The following is a 20,794-nucleotide window of genomic DNA, read 5'->3' as shown; positions in this document are numbered from 1 at the left end:
GAGGCCCATTACAATAGATCATACAAATCACTGCCTTTCTTCCTGGAGTCTCCTTTCCTCCCTTGACCATTGGTAGATGCCTAGTTAATTCTTCTAGATGCATGCAGAAACCGTGTCCTCTGGGAGTCTCCCTGACAGCTCTAGTCTGAGCTGAGGGCTTTTGCTTCCATGGATCCTTCTTCATACTTCCATGTTGACTCTCCTCCCATTCTGGAGATTATCTCCTTGTTAGTCTTCCTTCCTCACTAGTCTACCTTCCTTCCTTACTAGTCTACCTTCTTTTCTTATTCATCACTTTCTTACCAGTCTTTCTTCCTTACTAGTCTGTCTGCTTTCCTTACTAGTCTACCTTCTTTCCTTATAGGTCTTCCTTCCTTGCAATTACCTAGGGCTTGATGGAAGGAACCACATTTTGTTTAGCTTTAACTCCAAATGTTTCATACAATGCCTGGCAAGTTAAATGGGTCTGCAATGAATGAACAGAGATGTGAAATACTGCATATGTATCATCCCCACCCCAACCTCCCAAAGAGTGGTCAGTTGCTGTGCTTGGAGCCTGGAATGATGGTGTGTGCAATGGGGATATAGGGGGAAGGCAGCAGTGGATGAGTGTTGGGAAATGAAGTGGTCCAGACAGGTAGGTGCGGACTCGATCATGAAAGACTCTGTGTCATATGCAATTTGATCTTCATCCTAAGAAGAGTAGGAAGCCACAGAATGGGAGTAACTTGGTGAGATTGTGTCAAAATGGTAATGGTAGCTGTGGTGTGAGCCCAGGATGGAAGAGAAGCAAGATTAGTAGTAGGGAGGCCAGCTTACTTCTATCAGAGGGGAACAAGGCAAGGCTGCAAACTGTGGTGGTGGCATCATCAGGAAAGGGGGGCATGTGCACTGGAGAGAGAGGGCTAATTCTGAGCCAAGGCTATAAGACAAGCAGAGCCCAAGAGGCAGATTTGCAAATGGATTTTATGTGTGTGTGTGTGTGTGTGGAGGGAACTGGAGAGCAGTCCTGTTACTGTGGCTGCATACAAAAGCTGAGGAAATTGCTTTCCCACAGGACCTCTGGGGCAAGGGGTGGGGTAATCAGCAGGACCATTGGGCCCAAATTTTAAGCTCGGAGCTTCAAATTTTGGCTGTTGTCCTCGGTCCAATTCATGCAGTAAAAGCAGGATGAGACCTGGGTGTAAATGTTGATTCTAACTGAAAGGAAGTGACCAGGGCACTTGAGGAGGGGTTCGGGGGAGGGCCTTCAAATCTGAAAGCACCCAGGTCTCTCTGAGGCTCCTACCAGGGCATGCCTTCAGCAGGACCTTGGCTGCCTATTCTTGTTAGGATGAAGACCAAATTGTCGTATATGACATACAGGGTCTTTCATGATTGCGTCCGCACCTACCTGTCTGGACCACTTCATCTCCCAACACTCATCCACTGCTGCCTTCCCCCTATGCCCCCATTACCCACACCATCATGCCAGGCTCCAAGCACAGCAACTGACCATTCTTTAGGAGGCTGGGGTGGGGATGATACATATGCAGTATTCCACATCTCTGTTCATTCATTGCAGACCCATTTAACTTGCCAGGCATTGTATAAAACATTTGGAGTTAAAGCTAAACAAAATGTGGTTCCTTCCATCAAGCCCTAGGTAATCACAAGGAAGGAAGACCTATAAGGAAAGAAGGTAGACTAGTAAGGAAGAAAGGTAGACTAGTAAGGAAGGAAGACTGGTAGGAAAGTAACTAATAAGAAAAGAAGGTAGACTAGTAAGGAAGGAAGGTAGACTAGTGGGGAAGGAAGGTAGACTAGTGAGGAAGGAAGGTAGACTAGTGAGGAAGGAAAGTAGACTAGTGAGGAAGGAAAGTAGACTAGTGCAGAAGCCTGGGAGAGTGCAGATGCTCTGTCTCCCCGCAGGGCAGCCCTGGGCTTGTCTGGTTTTGCTGGAAGCAGTGGTTTTGGGAGGTTGGGGACAGAGGTGGCCCCTCATTTCAGGGCCCTTCACACTTCAGCCACCAGGAGTGAGGAATGAGACAGTAATGATGCCAAGAAGGAAACTCAGAGGAAAAGCCCAACTGCCTGGAAGTCCAGCTCCCTCAGGACACCTCCTCCTCCTGCTGTGGGGTCTCTCGGAGGCTCTGGAAGCTGCCTAGGGCCCTGCTGACTCACCTTGCCCCCCACTCCATGCCTAGTAAACTCACTTTCTGCCTTTTGTCTGCACAATCTGGCCCTGTCTTGCTCCTGACTGTGTCTCCTGGTCTCCTTGGCTTTGGTGTTTCCACTGTCAGCTACACGCCCGAGCTTCTCTCACTCTTACCAGCTCTCCACATTCTGTGCCTGCCCCTCTCCGCTGTTCAGAAGGGCCTTTCTAGCTCTCGGCCTATGCCGTGACCTTGAAGCCTCCTGCCAGACTGGGCATGTAGCATTATTTGGAGGTCCCAGCCAGAACTCCTGCCTCTCAGCCCCCTTCCCCTCAACCCATTAGAGATGAGGCCTTCAGGCTATGACCTCTGCCTCATCAGCATGTGGGCTCCTGCCATCTGCAGAACCTTAATGTTTTCAAAATGTTTTTTACCAGTAACAGGACATCAGCATGGGCTGTTTGTACTTTGGTGTAAATTAGTTGATTTAGCAACAGAGCCAGTGGTTAAATGAGGAAATGGTCGTTGGAAGCCCTGATGGTAGATGGACAGGGGAGGGTGGAATACGGGGCACAGAAGCCGAGGAGGGGCTTTGGGCAGGCTCAGGAAGGAGATTTCGGAAGGACCGGTGCAGGGAGACTCTGAAAACAGGCTTCACTTATTTTTTCATTGAGATTTGGGCCTCTCCATCTTTCAGTCTCTGTTTTTTTCTCTCAATGTCTCTGATCCTGCCCCTTCTTCATCTGCCTCTGTAGAGTGACCTAAGGTACCTGCAGTCCTGCGAGGACTTGCCTGAGGCTACTGATAGGCAACAGCCGAGACTGGACCTAAAGGATTAAAAAGTAGGTGGTCATCCCTGATGAGTACATCCACTTGTACTAGTGGTGGGGACAGACAGCCAGTGCTTCTCCTGCTTCGGCTTGGGAGGCTTCCAGGAAGAAGCGGATGGTGAGCAGGCAGTGGGCTGGGAGAGAAAGGGAATTTCAGGGACTTGAAGCAGAGCAACTGGAATGAAGTGGAGAAGAGACGGATGAAGGAGGCAGCACCTCCTTCGTCTGCCAGGGCAGGGTGGCCCTTGAGTGAACGTCATCTTGATCGTTTCCCCCGTGACGTATCCAGTGGTCTTGAGCTTTCTAGACATGCATCTAGAGGTTTCGAGGTCTTCTCTGGGGTAGAGTCCTTCTGTTCCAAGTTCTCTTGTCACCTTACAGATGAAGTAGGGTTTGATAATTATCCTGTGCATTTTTCATAGCTCATGTACTTCCAAGGAGTGTTCATCTTTTACTGTGTCGTCACATCCACTTTATGAGGAAAAGATATAATAATGACCCCCTTTCCCCAGTCATGGAAGTAAAAACTAAGCTCAGAGAAAGGGCCTGTCTTGGGGCAGGGTGCTGGTGGTGAGGCCTTCCTCCGACAACATCACATGGGTCCTCGTGGCCTGCACCTCCTCCCAATCCTGCACCACCCAGCTTGTGGAACCTTACTCGTGTCTAGGTTGGAAGGAAATTAGCTTTGCTAGTAGTATCTGAATATTCTGGTCTTACACCTTGACTAGCAGCTTTTTGAAACAAGAATGGATTGCTTTGGATTTTCTGGGTCCCTAAGGACCAAAATAGTAGGTGGCCCAGCCGGGCACGGTGGCTCACGCCTATAATCCGAGCACTTTGGGAGACTGAAGCGGGCAGATCACGAGGTCAGGCGATCGGGACCATCCTAGCTAACACGGTGAAACCCCGTCTCTACTAAAAAAAAAAAAAAAAAAGTCGAGCGTTGTGGCGGGTGCCTGTAGTCCCAGCTACTCTGAAGGCTGAGGCAGAAGAATGGCATGAACCCAGGAGGCTGAGCTTGCAGTAAGCAGAGATCTCGCCACTGCACTCCAGCCTGGGTGACAGAGCGAGACTCTGTCTCAAAAAAAAAAAAAAAAAAAATAGGTGGCCCACAACTAGATGAGGAGTGTGTAGGGAAGCATGGTCCAGGCGGAGGGAAGAATGCATGTGGGATGCTCGGCTGGGGAGCATGGTGTGCTAGAGCAGAGCTGTATGGCGGACCCCAGGGAGCCAGCAGGAGAGAGGGGGTGGAGACTGGTGGGGCAGTATGCAGGGTCCCAGCCCGAAAGCCGTGGGAGCCCCGTAAGTTTCTACTCTTGAAGGTGTCATGGCCAGATGGATGTTTTGAAAGGACCCCTGGCTGCCTTGTGGGGAACAGGGACAGGGAGCAGGGAGACCTGTTAGGAGGGCATCACCGTCCTCCAGGTGAAGGAGACTGAGAGCTGGCAGTAGGGTGGGACCAGGGTGGGACTATACAGGGGTGAAGAACAGAGGGGTTTGGCAGATATTTCAGGGGTAAAGTTTATAGGATTGATACCAAATTGGATATGGGTCATGAGGAAGAATGGCTATCAAGACTGCTTGTTCATTTCCGGCGCGTCGACTGAATGTTTGTGGAGCATTTGCAGGAGGAGGAAATGCTGAAAAAGAATCCTGTTTTGGGCCGGGCGCGGTGGCTCAAGCCTGTAATCCCAGCACTTTGGGAGGCCGAGATGGGGGGATCACGAGGTCAGGAGATCGAGACCATCCTGGCTAACACGGTGAAACCCCGTCTCTACTAAAAAAATACAAAAAACTAGCCGGGCGAGGTGGTAGGCGCCTGTAGTCCCAGCTACTCGGGAGGCTGAGGCAGGAGAATGGCGTGAACCTGGGAGGTGGAGCTTGCAGTGAGCTGAGATCCGGCCACTGCACTCCAGCCCGGGCGACAGAGCGAGACACTGTCTCAAAAAAAAAAAAAAAAAACTGTTTTGAAGATCATACATTTGGATTTGGACATGTTGACTTTGAGGTGCTGGGAAACATCCAAGTGTAGACGCTGAGCAGGCAGGGGAATGTGTGGACCTGGTACCTGCAGATGTCGTCAGCATTAGGTGATGATGAAGGTCTCTGGAGTGGATGAGAGTGCCCAGGGAGAGAGCTGGCACGTGGAGAAAGGCCCAGGTCCCAGCCTTGGGAACATCCATCTCCTCAATCCAGACATGGGTAAGCCATGCCCCCACCCTCATGGCACTGCGGTCACGAACACCCAAGGATCTGTTGTTCAAGGCAGCGTGGAAGGAGAGCCAAGGCAACGGTGAAGGAAGGAAAGATTCTTCCCAAATGGGTGACATGTTCCACAGGCTGTGTACGATGGCCTTTCCTTCTCATTGACCTCATTCACCTCTTCTAAGCTGCTTAGGGAGTTCTCAAGGTGTATGCTTACCTGCCCCACCCTTCCTGAGGGCAGGCGTCACTCACGTTCCCCTTGGCCTTCCTCTCACGTCTGAAGCTGGCTCCCTTGTGTCTTTGTTGCCTGGAGTGCCTCTCCCGAGCTGGGACGGCTGGGATGGCTGAACCGTGTGCTGTGCTCTAATCACTTGGCGGGGAGAGGGAGGGGAGGGAAGCAAGAGTCCCCAGGCAGCCAGATCTGTGTGTCAGAGAGCGAGCTGGGGGAGCAACTGCGATGGTTAGTGAGGGCCCTGAATGTCAACCTCAAACTCCGGGTGGCACCTTTAGGGGATGGTGGTTCCTGGACAGTAGCTGGACCAAAGCTTTGTATTGCCCTTGAATCTGAGTTACTCTGAGTCACGGGTGCAAATCTGAATGCCAGGGCAGGGTGGCCCCTGAGTGAACATCATCTTTGTCATTTCCCCCGTGACGTATCCAGTGGTCTTGAGCTTTTTAGACATGCATCTGGAGGTTTCAAGGTCTTCTCTGGGGTAGTCCTTCGGTTCCAAGTTCTGTCACATGTAAACCAAAGACTATCTGAGACAGGCCTCAATCAATTTAGTTTATTTTGCCAACTTTAAGGATGTGGTTGGGAGAGAGGTCTGTGTCTTTCTCCAAAGACAATTTTGAGGGCTTCAGTGTTTACTGGGGAAAAGCAGGCTGCGGGGGAAAGGAAGGAGTCTGTGGGAATCTGCGTGATGCAAGAGAAAAGGAGCAGTTAAGGAATTGCTGCTGATGTATTCGTCTTGCGCTTTGGACAAGGTGAGTATAGAGTAGCTGCCTGTGGAGCTATCTAGCCTTTTATCTGCAGCTGTCTGTTCAGGAACAAAAGGAAAGGCAGCGTCTTGCCCGACTCAGCTTTCAGCTTAATATTTTCCTTTCGGCAGAGGGACATGGGGTCCTGAGTTGTCATTTTCCTCCCACAAGGCATGCCCACGCCTGCCCTTCTGTGCTGTCTCCCTAGAGAGTGCCTCCCCTGCCTCCCGGCCGTTCAGAAGCTACCCCCACTCCAGGACCCAGCTCCGGCTCAATTACCCCAGAAGCCGGCTTTGACTTCTTAGTCTTTCTGGTCTCCCGCAGTGTGGACTAGAGCCCACAGTACAGAAAGGAATGATGAAAGCGTTCCTCTGCTGGCCACAACTGTGTTTCCTGCATGTCAGCTCTATCTTCATAAAGAGCTTATGTTTCTCAAGTGCAGGGACCGAATATTCTAGGCCTCCTGAAACTGTGTTGGAGAGCTGAGCACCTAAGGGGCTGCTCCGTAAGCTGGCAAAGGGCCAGGAGTTCTATTTCAGCAGACTGGAAGAGTTGCCTTTTGTTCGTTCATTCACTGAGCAGGTGCTTAGGACTGAGTTGGAGGCCTAAGGTGTCACTTCTGCTCACTTGGAGGTTAAAATGCAAACACTAACGATTCTAATCACAGCCTTTGATCACGTGCCCTCAGTTAATCACCACTCTGGATGCTTTGCAGGCATTATCTCTTGTTCTCATTCTCACTGCAGTCCTGCAAGTTTGAGATTCTCATTTTACAGCTAGAGAACAGGCACAAAGAGGTCATAGAGCTGGCGAGTGGCAGAGCTGAGGTTTCAGCCTGGGCACTGGCTGTGTTGCTTTGCTAGGAATTGTTTCTCAGAGGAGAGAATAGATGGAGTCTGACCTGCCCTGAGACCTTGGCAACTCACCGGTTCCAGTGGGGTCTGTGCAAAGTGCAGCTGGAGTATCTGATCCTCAGTTCCCTCCAATTCTAACATGCGCTCATTCCATCCCCTGCTGGGGACCTTTCCCTTCAGGGGCGACACTGGATTTTTTCTGAAGTGGTCCTGCATTCCTGCTGAGAAGGGACTACAGACCTCTGGGGCTTGGGTAGAGTCAGCAGGTGTGTGAGGGCCCGGAAAGGACACTGAAGGACAGTCCTTTGTTGCGTTGTTCAGAGGGCCCCCTTGGTCTGTCCTTGCTCTCTCCCCGAGGGAGGTGGGGGCTGGCCAGGGTGCCAGCTGGTGCTGCTGCCACAGGAGAGGCCCAAAGCCTAAGCCTTTGGTATTAATTCAAGGTGTCTCTCCAGGCAGTGCCCCCCCGCCCCACCCTGGCTTGCTCGATGCTGCCCCTTTCTTGTCTGGGGATTATGAGATTGTGACAACCTTGATCCGAAGGAGCTCCTGCTGGTGGCTCCAGGCTGTGTGTGTGTGTGTGTGTGTATGTGTATGTGTATGTGTATATATGTGTGTGTGTGTGTATATGTGTGTGAGTGTGTATATGTGTGTGTATGTGTGTATATGTGTGTGTGTGTACATAGTGTGTATATGTGTGTGTGTATGTGTGTGTATGTGTGTGTGTGTAGTGTGTATATGTGTGTGTATATGTGTGTGTGTGTACATTGTGTGTGTGTGTATGTGAGAGTGTGTGTGTGTATGTATTCTGGGGGCTGCACTTCCTTCTCCATGCCCCCTCCCCTGTGGCCAATGTGAACCTGGGCTGTAGGAACTAACCAAGGAGGCAGCTGTGAAGCAAAATGGGCCATTTTCTCAGGGCTAGTGTGAGTGCACACAGTACGTCAGTGTCTTGGATTTCCTTCATCTGAGGCTGTTTTGCCTCCCTTGTCTTTCCCTCTCACAGATATTCCCCTGCTCCCTGGCTCCCCACGCCGGCTGAGCCCTCAGGCAGGGACCAGAGGGGGCCAGGGCCCCAAACACGGACAGCAGTATCTCCAGATGCCAGGTCCCCAGGCCCCAGGTCTGCAGGGCAGTTTCCGCAGAGATCCTGGCCAGCCCTGCGGCGGAGAGAGTGCCCGCAGCAGCTCTGTGAGTACTGGGCAGGGGTGGGGTCGGGGGACAGGCCGGCCCTGTTTGAGGCCCCCAAGGAGCCTCTGGACCAGGGCATCCTCCAGTTGGGAGCACGTGTGTGAGTGAAAGAGCGAGGTCTAGGGTTTGGGTAGGGCCTTTTCTCTTCTGTCTCCAAGTCAGGCACACTTTCCCAGTGCCCTGTTCTGGTCAGAGGAGGGTCGGGAAAGGAGAAGCCATGGGAGGCCAGTTGATGCCACCAGTTGGTCTGTAGACCCCCTGGCTCCCCTCCAGCAAGCCTGAGCCTTCTCTGCTATGGTGGCTCTGAGTGTCTCCCTTGTGCCTGGAGCTTCATCTGGTTGCCCAGGTGACCTCTCAGGTGGCTGCAGAGGCAGCTGGGTTTCAAACCAGTAATGAACAGGGAAACACCCACGGGGAGAGGCCGGTCCCTCCCCTGCTTCACCGTGTTCTCTCTCCTCCTCCTCTTTGCACCTCCCCACCTCTGGCGTGGAAGAGAGCAGCAGTCAGTTCCCTGCTGCTGTCTTTGACAGGGTCCTCAGCAGTGGCTGGAGAGGAGGATGTGGGGCTGTGAATAGTGCCTGGTGAATTCCCGTGGGTGGGAGGGTAGGGGGCAGGCCAGGTGACTAGAAATTGGTCTTGGTTCCAATGGATCCAGAGAACCTGCCTGTGAGTATTCTGTGTTTAAATATGTAGTGTATTTGCAGGCAGTGGTGCAGATCTGCAAGGAGGTGAGTGTGTGTGGGCCATGGTGCCTGTGGAAGGGGGTGTGTGTGTTAGAGCGCACTCGGGTAGATATGTGTGTACACAGGCCCCTTCACCTGTATGGTGCAGGCGTGCTGGTGCAGGGAGACAAGGGTAGAGATGGCTGTGTGTGCATTCGCAGGTGCTTGCGTGTGTGTGTGCAGGCGTGGGCGTGTGGCTCTGTGTGGAGGCAGGAGGTATGGTTGTGAGGGGTTTGCTGCTGCAGGTACAGTCTGTGTGTGAGTGTGAGTGTGTATGGATGCTGGAGCCTGTGTGAAGGCACCAATGCCCAGACTGTCAACAGGTGGGTGGAGGGCTTTGTAAGCTGGCATGACAGATTAACTTAGGCTATTTGGTCCTTTTACTGGAGGCACTGGGGGCCTCTGGGCCTGAGGGGCTTGCTTCTGAGTCCACTTCCCTGAGCCCAGAGCATAGATCAGCCTCCTCTGTCTCTCAGCCCTTACTCACCAGACCTTGCCCTGCCTCTCTTCTCTCTCTGGCCAGGTCATCAACAACTATCTGCATGCCAATGAGCCTGTGTCCTTGGAAGCCCGTCTTAGCCGCATGCACTTCCATGACAATCAGAGGAAGGTCGACTATGTGCTCGCCTACCACTACCGGAAACGCGGGATGCACCTGGCCCAAGGCTTCCCTGGCCACTCACTGGCTATCGTCTCCAATGGGGAGACAGGCAAGGAGCCTCACGCTGGGGGCCCAGGTGACATTGAGCTGGGGCCGCTCGATGCCCTGGAGGAGGAGAGGAAGGAACAGCGGGAGGAATTTGAGCACAATCTGATGGAGGCTGGACTGGAGCTTGAGAAGGACTTGGAGGTGAGTCATGCGGGTGGTCAGGGACTTGGAGATGGAATGGCACCACAGAACCGGGCTCCTAGTGAGGAGTGCACCTGACAGAGAGCCTAGACTTTATTCTGGCAGGTGGACTTTTTTTCTGCTGGAGAAACCAGATTTTTTTCTTTCTTTCTTCTTTTAAATTTTTTTTTGAGACAGAGTCTCAATCTGTCATCCAGGCTGGAGTGCAGTGGCGCGATCTCGGCTCACTGCAAGCTCTGCCTCCTGGGTTCCTGCTATTCTTCTAATTCAGCCTCCCGAGTAGCTGGGACTACAGGTGCCTGCCACCACACCCGGCTAATTTTTTGTATTTTTTTTTAAGTAGAGATGAGGTTTCACCGTATTAGGATGGTCTTGATCTCCTGACCTCGTGATCTGCCTGCCTTGGCCTCCCAAAGTGCTGGGATTACAGGCATCAACCACCGTGCCCAGCCTGGAGAAACCAGATTTTCTTGCCCAAGGACTTTAGAAACAGTCTTGTATTGCTAGTGGTCCTAACTGGGGGATTCCAGGTAGTAGTGGTGGGGTGGTGGTGGTGTGCCAATCTGTTTTTTGGGAGTTGGGAGTTGGCCTAGTTAGACATCGAAGGCAAGAAATTTCTTCTTGACATTCTCAGGCCACATCTGGTGGCCTTCTCCATACGGTTTCCTTGGGAGGAAGACCTAGTTTCCTTTTTGAATTTTGGAATAAAATTTCTCTATATCAATCTCCTTCACTAAGGAATGAGCTTGTCTGAGGCCCCCTGAGGGAGCTGATTTGAGATGTATTTGGAAACTCAGTTGGGACATTGGATATATTTTATCAACCTATAAGCTACAGATACTCACACCTGTGGTCAGTGCAAGGGAATCTATGGAAATCCATTCATACACATATCCACCCATCCATCCATTCATCCATCCATCTGTCCACCCACCCATGCATCCACCCATGCATCCATCCATCCATCCATCCATCCATTTATCCACACCACACTGATCCTTTAAAAATGACCTTCCCTTGCCAGGTGCGGTGGCTCACGCCTGCAATCCCAGCACTTTGGGAGGCTGAGGTGGGCGGATCACGAGGTCAGGAGATCGAGACCATCCTGGCTAACATGGTGAAACCCTATCTCTACTAAAAATACAAAAAATTAGCCGGGCGTGGTGGCAGGTGCTTGTACTCCCAGCTATGTAGGAGAATGGTGTGAACCTGGGAGGCAGAGCTTGCAGTGATCTGAGATCGTGCCACTGCACTCCAGCCTGGGCAACAGAGCGAGACTCTGTCTCAAAAAAAAGAAAAAAGAAAAAATGACCTTCCCTTGCCATCTCCCCCAAACTCATTCTTTCCCTTCCCACCTTCCCTACTCTCCTCCAGGTCATGGGCCTCATCTTGGGTGTGGGCTGGTCACCTTGACCTCAGGTCTTTGTGGTGTTGCCCTCTCTGCTTTGGGCACTCTTCCTCTGACCTGTGCATCACATTCCCTCTCTTCAGGTCTCTGCTCAAATGTCATCTTCTTCCAGATATCTTCTCTGACCATCCCAGCCAAAATACCCCCACCCCGTCCCACTCTGTCCCTCGATCCTGCCTTACTTTTCTTCATCACACTTAGCATTGTTACCTGGAATAACAATGATGGACTTTTGTTTGTTTGTTTGTTTTTTTATCTGTGCTCCCATTAGCTCCATAAAGGCAGAGATCTTGTTTGGTTCGCTGCACATCCCCAGCACCTAGGACACACTCCGGCACATACAGGTGCTTAATAAGTGTCAGCTGAGTATATGAGTGACCTCCCTGAGCCTCAGGTCCCTTACCTGCAAAATAATAGGTGCCTTGCTGGATTATACTTAAACATGCCTCATCATTAGATGGGGTAATGAAAATTCCAGCAGAATGTCTGGTACATAATAGGTGCTTAATAAATGCTTATCATGATGATTTTAAAAGGTGCCATGCTGAGGCTTGAGGTGCCATTTTCATCAGAAGTCTGCTTTATAAGATTTAAGTTGGCTGGGTGCGGTGGCTCATGCCTGTAATCCAAGCACTCTGGGAGGCCAAGGCGGGAGGATCATGAGGTCAAGAAATCAAGACCAGCCTGGCCAATATGGTGAAACTCTGTCTCTATTAAAAATACAAAGAAATCAGCGTGCTTGCCTGTAGTCCCAGCTACTCGGGAGGCTGAGGCAGAAGAATCTCTTGAACCCAGGAGGCGGAGGTTGCAGTGAGCTGAGATCATGCCACTGCACTCCTGCCTGGGTGACACAGGGAGACTCTGCCTCAAAAAAAAAAAAAAAAAAAAAGATTCAAGGTAATGCTCTCCTCAAACTGGAAGGGATCCCCAGAGGTCATACATCCTTTCCTTTCCCCTGTCCCCAGGCAGAATGGCATGTGGCCTGGCTCATGCCTCGTGGTGCTGGCCTGTGCTGCTTTGCCAGACCCTGAAGGCAGAAGACACTCTTCTGCTTTCCACCCATGTCGGAAGAGAGTGCTCTTTTAGGGATGCATTCGGCTTCCTTGCTGTTGGAGTGCTGATTTTCACTTTTTGAAACCCAAAGCTCACTTGGTGGCTCCAACTGGGATCTGCTAACATGGTGTCTCCAAGGTAAAGATGCATTCTGAGCTCCAGGAACTTACCAGTGTGGGAGCTGTAGTGCATACCTCTGTTGTTGGGTCTTCGGGAGCAGAGGCCAGGGCTTCACTCAGCTGCTCAGTTGGGAAGCGGTGCTCAAGAGGGTGAGCTCTTAAGGCCAGTTACATATGTTCACATTCCAGGCCTGACTTACTAGCTCATGACCTTGGGCAGGTTACCTTACCCTTTTGGTAAAGCTTCCTGGTCTATAAAAAGGAAATAACAGGTCAGGGTGCAGTGGCTCACATCTGTAATCTCAGCATTCATCTCAGACGGTGAGGCGGGTGGATTGCTTGAGGTCAGGAGTTTGAGACCAGCCTGGCCAACACGGTGAAAACCTGTCTCTACTAAAAATACAAAAATCAACTGGGTGTGGTGGTGCGTACCTGTAGTTGCAGCTACTGTGGAGGCTGAGGCAGGAGGATCGCTTGAACCCTGGAGGTGGAGGTTGCAGTGAGCCGAGATCGCACCACTGTACTCCAGCCTGGGTGACACAGCAAGACTCTGTCTCCAAAAAAAAAAAAACAAAAAAGAGAAAAGAGAATAATAATAACAGTACCTTCTTCAATGGGTTGTGATGAAGATGAAACAAGGTAACTAAATAACGTACCTAGAACACTAACAATGAATATTACTGCTATTATTATTATTTACAGTTGCCAGGTTTAGCAAACAAAAATGCAGCATGCGTAGTTAAATTTGAATTTCAGTTAAACAATGAATACTTTTTTTTTCTTAGCGTGTACAATGAAATATTGGGGGCATACACTAAAAATTATTCACTGTGGATTTGAAATTAAAATGTAACGGTCCTGGCCACCCTTAATGCTACAATCAACACCACTGCCCATCTCGACTGCCCCCCTCTCTCCACCATGCTTCATTTTGGTTTCTGTCGGATGTTCCCTGCTTTGGAGGGCGCAGAGATGGCTCTTGGGACTGACCCGTGTTAGACTGGGGTCCTGGGTTGTTGTTCCTGTGGTTCCTGTTCCTGTCCCAGACTCCTCCCTCCCAGCCGCCACCCATGGCTTCAAGGCCACTCAACACTTTTGCATGAGGCTACTCCGAGTGGCGCAGCCTCCCCCAGCATCCCTGTCATCAGAGCCTCCACCTCTTACTGTGGCCTACTGTCTTGCGGTGTTGTCTCTGTCTTCCAAAAGGTGGTTATTATGATCAGTGTTGGAACCTCGAATGCAAAGGGTTGAGTTTACCCTACTTTTCAACCATGGCATATTACTGTCACTGGTCTGCACAAGAACTCTTGGGTTATCTATTTAAATCTCCCCCTGACCCTGCTCTGCCTGCTACCGCGCAGGAAGTCATTCCAACATTCCAAGGCGTCATCATTCTGGAAAAGATATAGTGTTTGTTTTTTAATTTAAAAAAAAAACAGACTTTATTGTGTAGAACAGTTTTAGACTTACAGAAAAATCGGAAGATTGTACAGCGTTTTCATGTACCCCATTCCCAGGTTCCTGTATTAACACCTTACGTTAATAGGATACATTTCTTACAATTAATGAACTAATATTGGCACATTATCATTAACTAAGATTCACACTTTCTTCAGATTTCCTTACTGCTGCCTTTTTTTTTTTTTACTTCGTGTATTTTTTTTTTTTTTTCTCTCTCTCTCCCCCCCCGCCCCCACCCCTTTTCTTGATGAAGTTTTTGCTCTTGTTCCCCAGGCTGGAGTGCAATGGCGCCATCTTGGCTGTCTGCACCCTCCGCCTCCCGGGTTCAAGCAATTCTCCTGCCTCAGCCTCCCGAGTAGCTGGGATTACAGGCGACTGCCTGTAATTTTTGTATATGTAGTAGAGATGGGGTTTCACCATGTGGACCAGGCTGGTCCTGAACTTCTGACCTCAGGTGATCCACCCGCCTCAGCCTCCCATAAGTGCTGGACAGGCTTGAGCCACCATGCCTGGCCGATTTTTCTATTCAGAGTTGTCCTTAGACTTCTCTTAGTGGTGACAGTTTCTCAGAACTGTATGCATTCTTAATGTACATAGAAGGTACTGTTTTATAGCCCATTCTGTTTTTTTACTTTTTTCTCTAGCACTTTATTTTCCAGATCCATTCACATTCTGCATGTTCATTGACTCCATTATTTCATTTTTATTTATTTTTGAGACCAGGTCTCACTTTGTCACCCAGGCTGGATTGTAGCAGTGTGATTTCAGCTCACTGCAGCCTCAACTTCTAGGTGCCAGTGATCCTCCTGCCTCAGCCTCCTGAGTAGCTGGGACCACTGGTGTGTGCCACCATGCCCAGCGAATTTTTGCATTTTTTTGTAGAGACCGGGGGTGGGGGGGGCTTCACCATGTTGCCCAGGCTGTTCTTGAACTCCTGACCTCAAGAGATTCATCCACCTCAGCCTCCCAAAGTGCTGGGATTAGAGGGATGAGCCACAGTGCCTGGCCAGACTCCATTATTTTTATGAATGAGCAGTTTGCAGTCACCACGGTGTACCTAGTCACTCCCCTCGTAATAATGACACTTAGGTTGCCTCCAATTGTGTGCCACTGCAAAAAAGGATCGAGAATGAATCATCGCCTCCTTTGGGGCCAGCGTTCTGTGATATCCCCCGCTCCCTCCATGCCATGTTGGTGTTAAATCGTGGTTGGAGATTCATCGGCTGGAGCCTGTGAGGTTCTGAACGACTTTTCACCATGTTAAGATGCTCGGCCATGGCTGTGAGCAGCGGCCTGGAATGGGGGCCTTGCAGGAGAGGGAGACTTGCCTGACTGCACCTGGTGGCGGTTTGAAGCGTAGGTGCGGTGTCCCCACCTGCTCAGCTGACCCACCCTTCTGAGCTGGGCTATCTTTTAGGCTTCAGGTGCATTAACTTTAAGGCAAATGGAGAGCAAATGGGTTCTTATCAGAGACCTATTAAAAATGATTCACTTAGCCTTATGGATCAAAAGAACTTTGCATTCAATGAACTCTCAGAGAATTCACTTCCCACCCTCCTTGATAGCTGGGCATGCTTTTGACAGGATGATAATTGGTGCATACTTCCCATTTGGCATTTCACTTTTTCATTTTTTGTGCATATTTCCATGTATTAATATTGCCCGTGTTCATATTCTAAAGACAATGTATTTTATCAAATGCCTTTAAAGTATGAACATTTGCTTTCTTAGTTTGACCATTTGATTAGAATTTCATTTAAAGTCATCCTTGGAGATGCTTACGGGTGATAGAGACATCTGCACCCTTATTTCCAATTCATACAAATGAGGGCCACCTGTTGGTGCTGTGCATTGCGTCAGAGTGGGAGGCTAATTTAAGCAGTTCAGGAGACTGCCCCAGCCTTGAGTATCCAGAGAGTTTCCTGTAGTCTTGGTGGGACTGGGAGTGGGTAAGCTGAACAGGCTCTGACACAGCTCTCAGGAGGTCAGGTCGGCCCACCTCCTCCCACTCTCTCTCAAAGAAACTTCCTGCTTTGACCCAGAGAGCGAGCAGGGCAGAGGCAGAGACTCACGTGCATGGGTGTCAACCGGGGTACCTGAGAGAGGAGTCTGAAAACCAGGCACAGGGCAATCTGTGGAAGCCAGGAGGACGTGTTTGTAGACTTTGAGTTAAAGGCCTTCTCTGACCTTGCAGGCCCTGAAATCCTAGTGGACATGGCTCCAAACTTGATCCTTGTGGGCAGCTAGATAGCTGAAATTGGAAATGGAGAAGACGGCATGATAGAAAGGCCAGGTGCACCCTTGCTAGGGGCTGGCTTTCCTGAGATTGGGGGACCAGGGAACTGATAGCAGAAGTTGGCTTTGAAAGTCAGTGTGGCCTTGCATCTCCAGCAGGTCTGTGGGCCGTTCTTGGAGGGGACAGCATGCCATCAGGGAAGCGTGGGGGCCCACACTGCTTTCGGGAGGCGGAGCTCTCCTCTCTGTCTTGGTATCAGTTGCGAATCCAGGAATGGCCCAAATCCTTTCTCTGTAGAGAGGAGACTCCCTCCTCTTATGCCATGAGATGTCTCTGACCCCTGACTCCTCACCCTGTAGGTGTGGCAGAGCCTGGATGTCTGGCATCTCAACCTGAATTGCAGCACTGAGTCAAAGGTGACGGGGACATCTTGGGTGTGTGACATCGCGCCCTCCCATGAGACCCATTTAGCGGAGAGGACTGAGAAAATCAGAATGTCACCTCACTTTCTGTTTTCTTTTTCTTTTTTTTTTTTTTTCTCTTTTGAGATGGAGTCTCACTCTGTTGCCCAGGCTGGAGAGTGCAATCTTGGATCACTGCAACCTCTGCCTCCTGGGTTCAGGTGGTTCTCCTGCCTCAGCCTCCTGAGTAGCTGGGATTACAGGTGCCCGCCACCATGCCCGGCTAATTTTTGTATTTTTAATAGAGACAGGGTTTCACCATATTGGTGAGGCTGGTCTCGAACTCCTGACTGTGGGATCTGCCTGCCTCAGCCTCCCAAAGGCTTCACTTTCTTAAAACCAGCTGCCACTGTTTCTCGGGCTCTGTTGCCATCCCACTTTCCCCACCTCCTTTTCAGGAAGAGGTGGGAGTGGCTTTCAGAAATTCTGTCTTTAGAGTGAGATTTAGTCTATGGTTTAAAGGAAGAAAACAGTTTTCTGAGTGCCTTTTTTGAGCCTCATGATGTGTGGTTTTGCTTTCACTGGTGCTCACTGAGTCTTCACGAATACCCTGCAAGGTGGTGTTATTCCCAGCTTGAAGGAGAGAGGCCAACTGGCTTGGCCAATGTCATATGGCCACTAAGGGGTCCTGCTGGGATTTGAACCCTGTCTGAGCTTTAGAGCTTCTAGGATCCTTGTCATCCCAGGGAGAATGAACCAAGCACTTCATAGTAGTTTTCTGTTCCTCCCTCCCCAGAGTTCACGGAGATCCTCTGCAGAGGCCAGCAGTGACTTATTCAAAGCGGGACTGATTTGTGGAGTACCTATTCTCCCTTTCCAGAAGGAGCATATGGTGCCAGGGCCGCGAGCCCACTGGACTCTGGGCTTTTTGCTCTCGCTGGAGGCTGCTCTGTGGCCTCTGAAGCACAGGCTGGCCCTGGGTGACCATTTTTTGGGACCCAGCCCAGTCCATCGCCTCACAGGGCGAACACTCAGACTTGCCGCTGTCTTCCTCACTCTTACCTGTATAAAATTTGTCTTGAGGCAGTTCTCCTCTTACCATTCTCAAGTCTGGCTTCGGTTTTGCTTTGCTGGGGACACTAGGGCTTAGAATCCTTAGGAAAGCCTTGCTGTTTGGTTTTCCAGGGTGACAGCGTCCCCTGGAGGCCTTTCTGCCCATTGCTCTGACTTGGGCATCCACAGAGGGCAGGCTGCTGGTGCTGGATCGGGGAGTGTGTATTGCTGTGGGATGGGGATCCGCAGGCCCCCACTGACTCCATTATAAAATGAGTCTGTTTTCTCTTCTGGAGTGGGATGGGGGCATGTGTTCCTAGGAAAGGAAGTAGCAAATGCAGGCAAAATGCAAATGTGAGTTTTAATGATGCCCTCGTCTCTACTATTTGTTGGTGCCGCTGCAGTGCTCTCCTGAGCGTAGGGAACAGTCGTGCCGCTGTTGCTCACACTAATGACTGGGGAAGAGGCGATGATTTCCCCGGCCTGGGCTGTGTTCCTGTCCCACTTGTCCCACCTCGAAGCAGCAGGCTGGGGACTTGGGCTTCTCCCTTGCCTCTGTCCTACCCCAAGGGATCTTTGAGGAACATAACAAAGAACCCTGCAGCCCCTGCCCCTGGGACCGCACAGCGGAGGAGAGGGAGGCATGGTAGGGTTGGCTGGATTTGATCTCAGAGGGGATGCCTCCAGGCAGCCTGGGGTGGGGATGCACAGGGAAAGCAGGGAGGGGCAAGGGAAGCCCCCGAACCCCCAAACCCAGGTGCATGTCTATTTCCATCTCCAAAGATTCTATAATGAAAACATAAACCTTCAGCATTCTCCTCTGATGCTCCTTTTAGCACCCCCCACCCCAACCTCCCCAACCCTGAGGAGTTTAGAGCAGCTAATGTCCTTTCTCACTGACTAGGAAATGTAAAGCACCTTGTCAAGTGGGCGAGCAGCAGGGCTGGGCCTTGCAACAAGGTCTTCTTGCTTCTGCTCCTCTCGTTCTTTATTATCGTACACTCCCCAGGGAGTGGCACTCATCCAGCCACGGAGATGAACACTGTCCAGGTTTTGTACAAAATTGGGCAGTGGGTCTAGTGAAAAGCAGGCTGAGGGTTTACAAGGAGGAGGAAGGGAGCTGGGTGTGGCTCTTTTCCAAGTCCTTTATGTCTGGAGTCTTTTACCAACTGACACGGTGCTTCTGGAGATTTCTAGGATTCCTCAGAAGGGGCTGGAAGGAGGTTTCTGGGCTTTGACATGCCATATCCCGAACTGCAGCACCAGATGGCACGGCTCAGCAAACGTCGCGATTGTCCTTGTCAAGGGTGTCTGGTCTGTGCATCACCTTAGCCAGCTGTGTGCTTTGCTGATTTTCTTTGTTACCAGGTGCCACCTGTGATGTGTGAGAAGGTGGGATCATAGGACATTACAGCTGTAACAGCTTGAGATAATTTCTTTCAATTTCATCTTAGAGTGGGAACTGAAGCCCAGAGAGCATGTGACTGGCACAAGGTCACACTGCTGGTTAATGCCTTAATCGGATTAAATGCTGACATTATAGAGTCTATGCAGACAAATAAGCCAAGGGAGTCTGGCTTTCTTGCATTAGTCTGTCTTTCTCCTAGCAAAGTTATTGTCTCCCTATCCGACTGGTATTCCTGGTATAACTGTACCTGGTGTTCGTGGCTGGTGCCTGCTCTGATTCACAATATGTTATGCTGGTTGTTAAGTATCTTGAGTATCACCCGTGCTTCCTACTGTCATTCACATCAATGTCTGCATTTGGTGGAGAGAGACTTGGGGGACAGTTGGTCCCTGTCTTGCTAACCATCCCTCTTCGCGGCACTGCTACATGTTTTGGGCTCTGAGACACACACTGAGGGTGAAAGCCCTTCTCCATCCGTCACTTGATAAGTTCAGGGCCTTTGTCGGTCTGGGGCTGGTTGGGCAGTCGCAGCAGCTGTAAAGCAGCTGCCAGGAGGGACCTGCCAGGCTCGGCCTCTGGCCCCTCTCTCCTGCTTTTAATTTAGCAGACATTTACTGAGCACCTACTAGGTGCTAGGTCCTGGGTGGGCTGGGAACTGAGGATGCCAAGGTGAATAAGAGATGGCCCCTGCTTTCAAGGGAAGCATACTTGACCTGGGAGAATCGCACAATAGGGTCTAAAAGTGCAGTAACAGAGGTGAGAAAAGAGTCCTGGGAGAGTGACCGATGGTCCGACGGACTGGGTAGGCTTAATTCTGTTTTGAAGGTCTGGGTGAAATCACCTTCCCTCTCCCTGCCCACAGATGCTGGGGTCCAGCAGGAGTGGGTGAGCTGTGTTTCCTACCCCTGTCAGATCTCCAGGAAGAATTCGCCCTCAGGATGCTGAGTTGCTGGCGTGGACTGTGCAAATTTGAAAGGTTTAGCTGAAGTGGATGGTGTAGGTGGTAGACAGAGTCTTTTGAGGCTTTGAGGTCTGAGGATGCACAGAGTGGTTATATCTGGGCTTGCCAGATGATGAGGGTGGTTCTTGGGGTCACTTCAGCCTTAAGTGTCCCTCCTTCACTGCAGACACAGTCTCCCTGCTACCCCGGGCAGCTTCTTAGGGTGCTTATATCTGATGTCTCCTGGGGCCACGTGACAGTATCGGGGTTCTTGAATCTTGAGGGTTTTGTGGATAGAATTCAGGGGTAGAATCCACAAACTTGAACGATAGAAACTTACATCTTTATTTTCATCAACATTTAACTGACATTTAGTATCTACTTCAATTAATGATATAGGCAAAAACCTACATTAAGATGAGTTCCTGTGACTGTCACTAGTAGAAATAACACATGGAGGCCAGGTGCAGTGGCTCACACCTGTAATCCCAGCACTTTGGGAGGCCTTAATGGGTGGATCACCTGAGGTCAGGAGTTCAAGACCGGCCTGGCCGACATGGGGAAACCGTGTCTCTACTAAAAATACAAAAATTAGCCAGACGTGGTGGCACGTGCCTGTAGTCCCAGCTACTCCGGAGGCTGAGGCATGAGAATCGCTTGAACCCAGGAGGCGGAGATTGCAGTGAGCCGAGATTGTGCCACTGCCCTCCAGCCTGGGTGACAGAGTGAGACTGTCTCAAAAAACAAAACAACAACAACAACAAAACAACAACAACAAACACATAGATTTGTATCACATCAAATTTGTTGCACAAATCTCGAAAACAAATTACAGTCATTTCTACTTAGAAATTATGCCAATTTTTAGATGCATCTCTAGGTCTCATTATTTCATGTGTTTCAATAGAGAAGGAAGTCTATTACTACATCAAAAATTTACGTTTAACTCTTTG

General features: G+C 50.4%; 1 protein-coding gene across 1 annotated transcript in view; it reads left to right on the top strand.

The window, feature by feature from the left end:
- The first annotated feature begins 7,141 nt into the window (after positions 1–7,141).
- ANO2 (anoctamin 2) overlaps positions 7,142–20,794 on the top strand; it is a 364,608-nt gene continuing 350,955 nt past the window's right edge. The window contains exons 1-3 of the mRNA XM_031936252.1: positions 7,142–7,268; positions 8,006–8,190; positions 9,436–9,762. Coding sequence (XP_031792112.1) covers positions 7,142–7,268; positions 8,006–8,190; positions 9,436–9,762 — 639 coding nt within the window. The remainder of the gene's footprint in view (positions 7,269–8,005; positions 8,191–9,435; positions 9,763–20,794) is intronic.

Source organism: Piliocolobus tephrosceles, chromosome 10, assembly GCF_002776525.5.
Source record: "Piliocolobus tephrosceles isolate RC106 chromosome 10, ASM277652v3, whole genome shotgun sequence".
Taxonomy (NCBI): Eukaryota; Metazoa; Chordata; class Mammalia; order Primates; family Cercopithecidae; genus Piliocolobus; species Piliocolobus tephrosceles.
Note: the sequence above shows the minus strand (reverse complement) of the source record. Positions and strands in the feature narration are given on the sequence as shown.